This window comes from Zalophus californianus, chromosome 12, assembly GCF_009762305.2.
Source record: "Zalophus californianus isolate mZalCal1 chromosome 12, mZalCal1.pri.v2, whole genome shotgun sequence".
In the NCBI taxonomy this organism is placed as follows: Eukaryota; Metazoa; Chordata; class Mammalia; order Carnivora; family Otariidae; genus Zalophus; species Zalophus californianus.
In genome coordinates this window covers 2,419,952-2,432,753 of record NC_045606.1, presented here as the reverse complement: position 1 = coordinate 2,432,753, position 12,802 = coordinate 2,419,952, and the positions used below count along the sequence as shown (strand labels likewise).

Below are 12,802 nucleotides of genomic sequence, written 5' to 3'. Positions count from 1 at the left end.
TCCCCAATGTCTATCACCCAGCCACCCCATCCCTCCCACCCCCCACCACTCCAGCAACCCTCAGTTTGTTTCCTGAGATGAAGAATTCCTCATATCAGTGAGGTCCTATGATACATGTCTTTCTCTGATTGACTTATTTCACTCAGCATAACACCCTCCAGGTCCATCCACGTCCTTGCAAATGGCAAGATCTCATTCCTTTTGATGGCTGCATAATATTCCATTGTGTGTATATACCACCTCTTCTTTATCCATTCATCTGTTGACGGACATCTTGGCTCTTTCCACAGTTTGGCTATCGTGGACATTGCTGCTATAAACATTGGGGTGCACGTACCCCTTCGGATCCCTACATTTGTATCTTTGGGGTAAATACCCAGTAGTGCAATTGCTGGGTCGTATGGTAGCTCTATTTTCAACTGTTTGAGGAACCTCCATACTGTTTTCCAGAGCGGCCGCACCAGCTTGCATTCCCACCAACAGTGTAGGAGGGCTCCCCTTTCTCCGCATCCCCGCCAACGTCTGTTGTTTCCTGACTTGTTCATTTTAGCCATTCTGACTGGTGTGAGGTGGTATCTCATGGAGGTTTTGATTTGGATTTCCCTGATGCCGAGCGATGTTGAGCACTTTTTCATGTGTCTGTTGACCATTTGGATGTCTTCTTTGGAAAAATGTCTGTTCATGTCTTCTGCCCATTTCTTGATTGGATTATTTGTTCTTTGGGTATTGAGTCCGATAATCTTTTATCTACGATTGGAGATTCTGACCTTGGTCAGTACATGTCCTTTGAGGAAAAGGTGATGTCACGTCCACTAAAACGAATGGAGCGTTATTGTCAGACAGGCTCTGCCTCACACCGTACCCACAACTCCCCGGAAAGTACCCTGCTGTTAGCAAGCCAGACCCCCTGGTGGCCTCCAGCCTGTGCTACATAGTCACTCTGGGACTCCCTGCCACACCAGCACATCCACAAAAACGGGCCACAGCATGTGTCTCACTGTTTCCCTTAAATCAGTTACTGTTTGAGTACGATGCTTCTTGTCAAAACCAGAGTGAAGGGACAGGCGGAATGGCCCCCCCAAGAGCTCCAGGGGCTGGACCCCTGCATCTGAACACCCAAGGAGGTTGTCCAAGGAGGCCCGTGGAAACCCTGCATGCCAAAAACAGACCATGATTCTTGCCATGGCCACGTGTGGCATCTCAGTGTAAGACAGGCTTTCCAGGGACATTTGCAGTGAGGCCCCCAGCGAGGGGAGGCTGGGCGGTCACATGCGGGAGAAGGGCACTTACATGGGCAGGACGTGGGGCTCCCAGGGCTTGTCCCTGGAAAGGACATGCAACAAAACAGGGAACGGAGCATGGGGAAAAGGAACAGGTTCTCAGGTTTGCAGCTGCCCAGGCCCCTCCTTGCAATACTACAGTGAATACTTACGTCTCATGTTACCTGCTTTCCCAAAAAGAAATCAAACACGAAAAATCAATAAAATCAAAGTAAAAGAGATGGGGAGAAAGAGATGGGTGCGGACAGGCCTGAGCGGTTCGCTGTGGGACGGCACCTGCTTATAGACTTGCAGCCAGTTGACCGCGTGCACCAGGTAGTCTGTGGCCTCGGACCAGCGGGGATGACAGTCTCTGGCATGACCCGTTTGGTCAGCTTCGTCCTCAGAGGTTCGGGACAAGACAGAACACACCATCTGCTCCAAGGCCTCCACTGTGGGAATCTGCCAACGAAGAGGGAACATAGTTACAAGTCCGCTTTTCTCTAGAATGTTCCCTTCTGAGAATAATACCACAACCTTGGCAAAGGAAGAACTCCGGGGGACTCCTGAGTGGCTCAGTCGTTAAGCATCTGCCTTCGGCTCAGGTCATGATCCCAGGGTCCTGGGATCGAGTCCCGCGCCGGGCTCCCTGCTCAGCGGGAAGCCTGCTTCTCCCTCTCCCGTTCCCCCTGCTTGTGTTCCCTCTCTCTCTCTCTCTCTCTCTCGTTAAATAAATAAGTAAAAGTCTTAAAAAAAAATAAAAATAAAAAGGAGGAGCTCCAGGCTTTGCACAACAGGAGAAGGGACAGGCTGATAAAGGGTCGCTTATGTGGTCGGTGTGGAGGGAAGCCTTCTGGAATGATGTGTTTCAGGATTGTCCACAAGCAGGGGAAACAGCAGTTTCTCCAGGTCGAGGACATGGGATGAATCAAATTCTGCTCTTTTTCACTCTCTGGGCAAAAGCAGACAGCAGGCCAGCCCAGTTCACCTGGCACCTTGCACCCCCAAAGCTGCTTCACCAGAAACATCTTCTCTTCCAGTTGCCAAAGATGGACGAAGCTGGGACAAGTCAAACTGGACTTGTGGGTCAGAAACGGTTTGACATTTTGGACCCAAATGAGCTTCTCCATGCAGTTCCTCTGTGGCTACTCTGTAAAAGCACTTCCGTGTGTGTGGGAACGAACCGCGTTCCCGTTACCCGGATTTACAGTAACTGGGCACCATGTTCTAGAACCTCTATGGATGGCGACAGCCAAAAAGGATTATGCCCCACAGGTTCCTTGGAAGCTTCCTTTAGGACGCAGAGAACTAACACTGTCACAAGGCCACGGGATCCCGTGAGGGAAACACGGCCCTGTCCCTCCCCACAGGACTCGCCAGTCTCTAGACGTGGACACGGCTCGGTCAGGTTCCCTGCCATGGCCCTGCGACAGGTCACAGGGGAGGGAGGACACGGGGATCCCATGGGGACGTGAGCCGTGATGTATCTGTCTTCTCGGTGGGCAGTGGAGAAAGGAAGGCAGAGAGATTTCTCTCTTCCTTTGCATATGCAAAGGCCCGGGGTGGCAGTGCCCACAGTCAGGCGGGACCGGGGGAGGCCCTGGGAGGCTCTGCTGTTGCTGGCTGGTGAGGGGCCTCACGCGGGTGGGGGGCAGGGTCGTGGTCCCCCCGAGGCGCTCACCTCCGAATCCCCAGAGCCTATGAGTAGGTTCTGCATTGGCAGGTGAGTTATGGTTGCTACCCAGCAGAGTCCAAGAGGGGGAGACCATCCACATCCCAGCGAAACCACAGCGCTCCTTACACAAGGGAGGGGAAGTCAACAGAGCCTCGTGAGAAAAACAGCCCATCGTCACTGGCCTGAGGGAAGAGAGGACCTGAGCCATGGCGCACAACGGCTTCTAGAAGCTAGGAAGGCAAGGAAACAGCACCTCCCTGGAGCCTACAGAAGGAACGCAGACACCCTGGTTTTAGCCCCAGGACACCCGTTTGCGGCTTCCGACTTCCAGAGCTGTGCAGTAATAAATGTGTGTCGTGCGGGGCCACCAGGCTGGTGGTAACATGTTCCGGCAGCCAGAGGACCTCACGCCTGTGACATAGGCTCTGTGCACTTCCCCAACCATTGCCCTTGCAATTCTAATCTTTTTTTTTTTTTTTTTAAGATTTCACTTATTGATTTGACAGAGGGAGCCAGAGAGAGAGACAGCGTGCAGAAGCAGGGGGAGGGGCAGAGGGAGAGGGAGACACAGACCCGCCCCCAACCCCGTGGAGCAGGGAGCCCGATGCAGGGCTCGATCCCAGGACCCCGAGATCATGACCTGAGCCGAAGGCAGACGCTTCACCAACAGAGCCCCCCCAGGCGCCCCTGGAATTCTAATCTTGAAACACTTACCCTTCTAAGGTAAAGGTTCTATGTAATGTGATGCAAACTATATTCTGAAACAATGAGAAAGCAGGGTCGCAGAGTTCAGAATGCCACCTGGCTTTCCTCGTGCCCACGACAGATGCCACGGGGCCCAATTCCAAGTCCCACGGGAGGTCAGTGGTTAATGAAATTGTGCCAGGTGCGGGATGGGAACAGAAACCCGTCCATCCGGGCTGAGCCTGAGACCTGCCCGGCAGAAGGAATTTTCCAGGCACCTCGCCACCCAGCCACTAGCGGTGGCGTCGGGCGGAGGCCAGTGGCTGACCCCCAGGCTCATGGCACAGATCGGTAACCCGGAAGTGAAGACCAACAGTCTGCAAGCACACACTGGCTGTGAAAGTGTGAAAAGTGCCACCCGGGAAGTACCAGGATGTGGGAGCTCAGAGAAGCGAGCAAAACCCACGCCCTGAGCGCAGACCAAGACCCGAGCAGGGGAGTGTGGGTGCTGTGCAAACGTCCAGTCCCTCGACCCCGATCAGCAGGGCCCTCACCCCGGAGCGATCCGTGCAGCAAACAGACAGGTGTGCTCTTCTTGGACCCTGCCCCGTGCAAAGCAGGAGCGCCGGCAAACTCACGGAGGTGACGAAAGGGGAACGTGCAGGTAGAGACCCTCGCAGAACCTGAGGAGTAGCAGCGGCGAGCAGGGTCTCCAGCGATCAGCTCGTCCGACCCATTTATCTTACACAGTTTGGAAAGGGAGGCTCCTATCTGGTGAGCCTTGCCACTCCTGCCCCCTCGCTCCCGTCCGGACCCACTGCAGGTGCCGGGAGTGAGAATTACTGATTATTCCTGTAACTTCCAAACCGCCTTCGGGGCTGGGATACCGTGACCAGGTAAGAGGAAGGGTTTTTCAAGATTAGAATTCACTTCTAGAAGGGCCAAACCAGTCCAAGCATTCCGATGCTCGCGGAGGACCCTCTGTCCTGCTGCCTCTCCCATCCCACCCCCCACCCGCCCGGAGAGCACCCCCAGAGGAGCACTCTCAAGGGAAAAGCATGAGAAGCATCAGGAACGCATACCTCCTGCAGCCGAGCTGAGTAATTCAGGATTTGTTCTGCACGAAGGTCATCGAAACCAAATCGGGATTTGAGGTCAGCCCGGACCGTCTGTGGATCCCACACCAGCTCTTGCAGGGACAGGTTGTATCTGGACTCTGCAAGGCAACCGATGAGTTACACCCGTCAGTTGACATGACAGCAGTGCGATACACGATTCAGAGAAGGTGCCTTGTTCACTCCGACAGGAGAAGCAAACAGAGACCAAATGCTATTCACACAATCAGGTCGGAGAAGCAAACAGAAGCTACTGCCGGATGCCGCAGACCTTGGAAGGATGACCCCAGGTGCCTAGTGTTCGTGACTGCAGAGCTTCCAGAAGGAATGGGACAACGTATTTCAAGAGCTTTGTGAAATTCAAATCCCTGAGCCCCACAATTTCACTTCTAAAAAGTATTTCTCAAGAAACCGCACCAGATGCATGCAGAAGAGGTAATGCACAACAACGCCACTGCATTCGTTTTATACTGATTAAATACTAAAACCCATGAGGCGTCCAGCATGGGGGGGGAGGATAAATTGCAGTAAATTCACAGCAGAAAATGCAGCAGTCTTTAAAACGACATTTCCGGGGCACCTGGGTGGCTCAGTCAGTTGAGCATCTGGTTCTTGATTTCAGCTCGGGTCGTGATCTCAGGGCCGTGGGATCGAGCCCCGAGTCAGGCTCCGTGCTCCACGTGGAGTCTGATCGTCCTGCTCACTATGGTCTTCCCCCTGCTCTATCTCTGCCTCTCCCTCAAATAAATAAATAAATAAAATCTTCAAAAAAAATAAAAATAAAACCGCATTTCCAAAAATTACTTAAGGTCATAGATAAAAGTTCCCTTAACAGAGTTAGTCAAGGTATAAAACTCATTAGGCGCCCAAAAAACCCAGTAACGCCACCTGGAAATGGCACGTGCAGAATACAAGTCCGAGACCCCCCCTCCCCTGAGGTTTGACATAATTTCTGTGAACATGGCCTGACGATTGCAAACCTAAAAGCTTACAGATTCCAAGGTGAGCCGTTTCAGATCGTGATCCACAAGCCTCTGCTGAGCGTCCACACATGCAAGGACCACAAAACCATCCTCACTTGCGTGACCTCTCGGTACCCTTATTTTTTTTTAAGATTTTATTTATTTAACAGAAAGAGAGAGAGAGAGAGAACACAAGCAGGGGGAGAGCAGAGGGAGAAGGAGAAGCAGGCTCCCGCTGAGCAGGGAGCCCGACATGGGCCTCAATCCCAGGACCCTGGCTGGCATCACCACCTGAGCCGAAGGCAGATGCCTAACCGACTGAGCCACCCAGGTGCCCCTCTCAGTACCCTTCAGTTAATGCTGTGGGTCTACAGGAAAGGCACAGTCCTGCCACTTACAAATGAAGGCCCAGCCACAGGGAACTTTAGGAAGGCTTTGAAGGTGGGGCAGATCCCAGAAATCCAAGACTCCTTGCTCTCAGTCGAGTTGTCTTTGCATAAAGGGGACAAGGTCTGCTTCTGAGATTTTATTTTATTTTTTTCAGGTTTATTTATTTATTTGAGAGGGGCGCAGAGGGAGACAGAGGATCCCAAGCAGACCTCGCACTGAGCGCAGGGCCCAACATGGGGTTCAATTGCACGAGATCAGGACCTGAGCGGAAATCAAGAGTCGGAAACTCGACCGACTGAGTCACCCAGGCGCCCCTGGTTCTGAGATTTTACACCGGCATTTGTTCTGTGTCAAAGAGGCAGGCCCAGGCCAGGCATTTCCCTCGCCAAGTCTTGCTGAGTTCCCCACAACACTCCAGAGAGGTGTAATAATTACCCTCTCTGGGGGGAGAAGGAAGCAGACATCGGGAGTCACCCAACATCACGCGGGCTTTAGTCATGACTCAAACCCAGATCTGATCCCCGACCCTGCGTTGTAACCGTTAAACTCTACTGCTCTCAGAATGTATCAGGATTACTCACAGAATTCTAGAAAGGAGGGGAGAAAGAGTGACACCAGTCACTGATGGCTATAAAACTATAAAATCATTCTAGAACGACCAGAGACAACAGGGCCCGGAAACTCACTGCTGAATGACAGAGCTCAGATCACGGGAATTAACAACTTCAGTGACGAACATGCCCGGGCCCTTGGCCCCAAGTCACTGACAGGGCACATCCCAATCCCCTCCACATGCCATGATCTGCTCGTTAGGCAAAGGGATTTTTCTTGGAGACAAGAGAAACAAGGACAATTTTTAGTCGCCTCGAGGTGCTTTGTCATTGTATTCCTCAGCTCTGACTCCCTGGCAATTGATAGAAAATAGCTTATTTTAATTACATTCTTAGCTGTACTTATATCTCCAGTTATAAGGTAAATGGATTGTTGTAATTTGGATCATACACGAACACTTGAGCTTCCTGATGAGTTTGATACAACGGAGGTCACTGTGGAGAGTCTGTTCTGAGGGTAAGGACTGGTGGTTCCCACCCGTATCACCCGCAGGAGAAGCAAATTCGACGTTAATGACTAGTCTTCCCTCTTGCAGAACCTCAGAGGACAGGAACTCTCCTACCCAGGGGCGCTGGGGGGGGGGGGTCCTCCCTACGCTGAGTCACCAGCATCAGGAAGAACCTGGGTGTGAGTGGGGGGATGGAGGGTGTCATGTCAGGTGGTTCCAAGGAGCCAGAAAAATCTGGAAGGGATAGAAACCTGTGTGTAACCACCCCATGACCTAGGTCAGGAGACAGACTTTGAAAGTTAGCGGCAGGCAGAGAGAACGTGATCCTGGGCCCCCGGCCCCAGGCCTGTTTGCCCCCCGGTCGAGCCCTCACATCTGCACCAGGAATGTCTGCCCACGATGCAGGTCTAACTGCTGCTCCAGCATTCTTCAGTGATCTGGCCCAGGATCTCCTTCTGGATTACCTCCTGCCATCGCCCACTGCCCCAGGCATACTAGGCATAAAACAGATGGGGCCCTTGCCAAAGCCCAGAGCTTCATGCACAGTTCTTCCTGGCAGTGCTCCCTCGCGTCCCTGATGAACTAGAATCATCCTTCAGAACTTCTCCTCGATGCTCTTCCAGAGAAAGATGCCAGATCCCTACTCTGTGGGCTTTGTTTTTTTCTTTATTGACACATCTCTTTCCTGTACCAAACAGGACTTCCCCGAAAGCGAGAACCGTGTATCACTCCGTTTCTTATTCCCACCCATAGGACAGTGTTTGGTTCATAGAAAGTACTCAATAAGTAATGAATTAATAGATGGATGGATAGATGGATGGATGGATGAGTGAGTGGAGGGATAGATGAGTGGGTGGATTATGGATGGGTGGGTCAGTGGGTGGGTGGGTGGATGGGTAGATAGATGAATGGATGGATGTGTGGATGAGTGGGTACGTGGATAGATGGATGAATGAATGGATGTTGGGGTGGATGGATGGATGGATGGATGGATGGATGTGTGGATAGATGGGTGAGTGGGTGAATGGATGGGTAAGTGGACAGATGAATGGATGTATGGGCAGGTGGGTGGGTTGAAAAATGGGTAGATGTTTGGACAGGTGGGTGGGTAGATAGAGGGATGGGTGGATGGATGGATGTGTAGATAGATGGGCGGGTGGGTGGATGAGTAGATAAATGAATGGATGGATGTGTGATAGGTGGGTAGGTGGATGGATGGATGAATGAATGCGTGTTGGGATGGATGGATGGATGGATGGATGGATGGATGGATGGATGTGTGGAAAGATGGGTGGGTGGTGGATGGATGGATGAATATGTGGATGAATGATGGATAGATGAGTCTATGAATTCTAAGTCCACAGTCTGCTCCCTGAATTTCCCTTACAGAAAGAGACAGAAATGGAGAAAAAGAAAGAATTAAAAGTAAAATGTTCAGGTCCAGTTGACAATTCAAGAAATAATACCCTGAACAGAGAGTAGAATAGTGGTTACGGAGGGCTATGAGGTGGGGAAGTGGGGAGATACTGGTCAAAGGGTACAAACTTTTAGTCATTAGACGAATAAGTTCTGGAGATCTAATGTACAGCATGGTGACTACAGTTAATAATAGTGTATCATATACTTGAAATTTGCTAAGAGGTCTTAAGTATTCTTACCAAAGGAAAGGTAAACTAACTATGGGAGGTGATATATGGGCTCATTAACTCCAGTGTGGTAACAACTGCACAATGTATACCTGTCTCAAATCATCACATTGTACACTTTAAACATACACAATTTTAGGGGTGCCTGGCTGACTCAGTCTGAGGAGCGTGTGACTCCTGATCTTGGGGTGGTGAGTTCAAGCCCCATGTTGGGTGTAGAGATGACTTAAATAACTAAAACTTACATATATATATATATATATATGCAATTTTATTTGTCAACATCAAATAGAATAAAATAAATCTTCAGTGAAAAAAAAAAAGAATATTGTGAGTCAAGAACAGAGCTAAGGAATTCCATCCCCTTCCCTGTGGAAGGGGTTTGTCTGTTTAGCTCATGGGCTTTCTAAATCCATATCAATCTGCTTCTTCTCACCAGCCTTCCTATTTTTCAAATATTTTTTTCCAGGTAGGAGCAGAGGAGAGAAGAAAGATTCAAGTCTCGGAACAAATGATAAGTCTAACCTTCAAGGACATCAAATAAAAGAATTTTAGAATCAATTATTTTTTAATTAAAAATAACCCATTTATGAGCAGTGGCCACAGAATTTCAATAATGGTAGAGAGTCAAATTCAAGTTTGAATTTCAGATTTTCAGTCTACCTCCACCTTTTAGTAACAGAAACAATGGATTCCTTTTGGCATTTGACATGTTCATGACATCGTTTTTTGAACAGCATTTTAGCTCTGTGGTGGCTGTCGATAAACGTAACCAGGGGAACACTTGAAATTTTGCACAAGCCCTTGGGTACACATACCAGCGGTGACCACTCCATGCTCCTGCAGAAATGTCAGCATCGACATGGTCACGTTCAGCACGATTTCAGAAACCGTGGAGAAAGTGTGGTTGAGTGGCAGCCAATCTAAATCTTCCAAAGTTGCCAAGGACCTGGAAACCAAAAGAAAACCAAAGCAACGTGAGCTGGCTTAGCAAAACCGAGCGCAACGGACTCAGACTTACTTGTGACCTACCAGCCAGGTTCCAGCCCTCTGCGGGATGTGGACAGACCACAGACCTACCAGCTTTCACCATGGCTTCAAATGTGACCTGGACTCTCTGGACTGGGGATCAATGCTCACTCGGGCAGTGGCGGCCGGCCAGGGTCCAAGGTGCTATCACCTCCAAAGAGCACATGGGCAGACAGCCTGGCTGCTTCAAGCTCAGGTCATCAGTTTAAACTCTAGAGGTGCCCTCCTGGAATGGCGAGCACCCCAATCCCGCACTGTCTGAACCCATGCATCTGAGGATGTCAGGGGCACGATCGGTGGTCGCCAACCTGTTTCACAAAACAAGGGACTCCGGGGAGTGCACGTATATATTGTGTTCCTGTTATTCTTTAAATACTTAAATGTTTTATTTTATAAGTAATTGTACTAAGTATAATTACAAATAATTAGGCCTGTAAACCAGAAAATCCATTCAACTGAAGAGGAATATGCCTAAATTTTAGCAACAAGAGACCAACAGTATATAAGCTATGCATCAGACAGATTATTTCCCTGTAGCTTCTCCTTAAGGAAAATTTCTCAAGGTATCCCTGTGTGATGAAGGGTATCCCAAGATGACAAGATAGACCATTAATAAATTATCAGTTTGCCCAATACCACATTCTTTTTTTTAAGATTTTATTTATTTATTTGACAGAGAGCGAGCGCACAAGCAGGGGGAGCAGCAGAGAGAGAAGCAGAGGGAGAAGCAGACCCCCCGCTGAGCCGGGAGCCCGATGCGGGGCTCGATCCCAGGACCCTGGGATCATGACCTGAGCTGAAGGCAGACGCTTAGCCGACTGAGCCACCCAGGTGCCCCGCAAATACTTATTTCTAAATCTAATACCGATATTCTTTTTTAAAGAATGGTAGTTGTTTTTTGTGGGTTTTTTTTTTTTTAATTGAAGTATAGTTGACGGCATGCAGATTTTCTTGACCTTGTGTCACCAAAGCAAAATACAGAAGTAAAATTAACACTGGAGCTGATATGGTTCAACAGCCGCCAGCAATATCCTCTAATTTCATATTCTGTCCGTCTCCAAAGAGCCCACTCACTGCCTGTGCTAACATATTCAGGGTTTAGAGCAAGATACCGGAGAAAGCACACCCACTATATTCAAATATGTAGGTTATAAATCAAACCAACAAACTGTCCAAATATGCTCCTTGACAGGAGAACTTGGAAAGTCATGTTCAAATTTAGAATTTGAACTTGGAAAGTCATAAGAACTTGGAAAGTCATGTTCAAATTTAGAATTTTCTGATCCTTGGGGGCGCCTGGGTGGCTCAGTCGGTTAAACGTCTGCCTTCAGCTCAGGTCATGATTCTGGCTCCTGGGATTGAGCCTTGAGTCAGGCTCCCTGCTCAGTGCGGGGCGAGCGGGGGCGGCTGGCCTCCCCCCCTCCCTCTGCTCCTCTGCCTCATGCTCTCTCTATTTCTCTTTTTCTCAAGTAAATAAATGAAACCCCCCCCCAAAAAAAGAATTTTCTACGTGCACCATGACATCCCTGTCCCGGCAGCACATCCCCCCAGCTTGCCCCCAGCTCTGTCTGTACCTCCAGGGGCCTTGCACATGCGGACACTCGGGCATGCACATCCAAGCACCATCCACACTCTCTGCCCCACACTCCTGCCAACAGCCACCACTGGAGCTCCCTGGACCTCACTGGGGGAGGGAGGGAGCCAAGGGAGCTCTGGGGCCAGGGGGCTCTGTGGGCACATCCCTGCAGGCCCATGGGCTTCCTGAGCCATGAGCAGAGGAACAACCTACAGAGGCCAGCACAGGGTTCCCCCTTTGGGGCAGGGACCTCCCCGGTTCTAGATTGCCCCTTGTGCTGCCTGTTCTCACTGATGGCAAAAAAGACCCAGTTAAAAATCTGGCAAGAATATAAACCCTCACTAACAAAATACCATACTGATACAGTATGTTTACACAAAAGAATTCAATTGGGGGAAAAAGAAAGACAATGCTCTTAAACCCTGGGGAAGCCAGCACGGGAAGGTGATCAGAGGTGACTCCCATGTAACCCGGGTGTCAGACACACCATCGGAGACCAGTGTCCAACTCACTGAACTCTACCACTGGCAGAACTGAACTTCTCAGTTCTAGATGATACCTGGGGCAATTACAGCATGATTTATTAGGGAATTAAATTATTATACTCATGTCACATCTCTGATAGTGAAAAACTTTCAGAAAGCCAAAAGTCCAGTTACAAATGATCGAAAAAATTATGATATAGAATATAGAATATCTTGCCAAAATGGAATATTAAAATAGCAACTACTGGGGGCGCCTGGGTGGCTCAGTCGGTTCAGCGTCTGCCTTCGGCTCAGGTCATGATCCCAGCGTCCTGGGATCGAGTCCCGCATGGGACTCCCTGCTCAGCAAGGGGTCTGCTTCTCCCTCTGCCTGTGACCCTTCCCCCACTCAGGAGCTCTCTCTCTCTAATAAAATGATAAATTCTTAAAATAAAATAAAATAAAATAAAATAAAATAGCAGCCATTAAAAATGATCATTTGAATCACCTGACTGGCCCAGTTGAGGGAGCATGTGACTCTTGACCTCGGCATTGTAAGTTCGAGCCCCACACTGGGCATAGAGATTACTTAAAATTAAAATCTTAAAAAAATAATCATAATAAAAGTGATCACTTGAAGACAATGAGATGAAACTGTGGAAAGAGCCGAGATGCCCTTCAACAGATGAATGGATAAAGAAGATGTGGTCCATATACGCAGTGGAAGATTACTCAGCCATCAGAAAGGATGAATACCCAACCTTTGCATCCACATGGATGGGACTGGAGGAGATGATGCCAAGTGAAAGAAGTCAAGCAGAGGAAGTCAATTACAAAATGGTTTCACTTATTTGTGGAACGTAAGGAACAGCATATGGAGGACATGAGGAGAAGGAAGGGAAACATGAAGGGGGGAGAAATCGCAGGGAGCGATGAACCATG

At 49.5% G+C, this 12,802-nt stretch overlaps 1 protein-coding gene across 1 annotated transcript in view; it reads right to left on the bottom strand.

Annotated features, from left to right (window-relative positions):
* The window catches only part of ABCA13 (ATP binding cassette subfamily A member 13), a 366,584-nt gene that overhangs the window by 311,562 nt on the left and 42,220 nt on the right, over window positions 1–12,802 (bottom strand). The window contains 3 exon segments of the mRNA XM_035723335.1: window positions 1,557–1,721; window positions 4,701–4,834; window positions 9,610–9,740. Of these exon segments, the coding sequence (XP_035579228.1) occupies window positions 1,557–1,721; window positions 4,701–4,834; window positions 9,610–9,740 (430 nt within the window).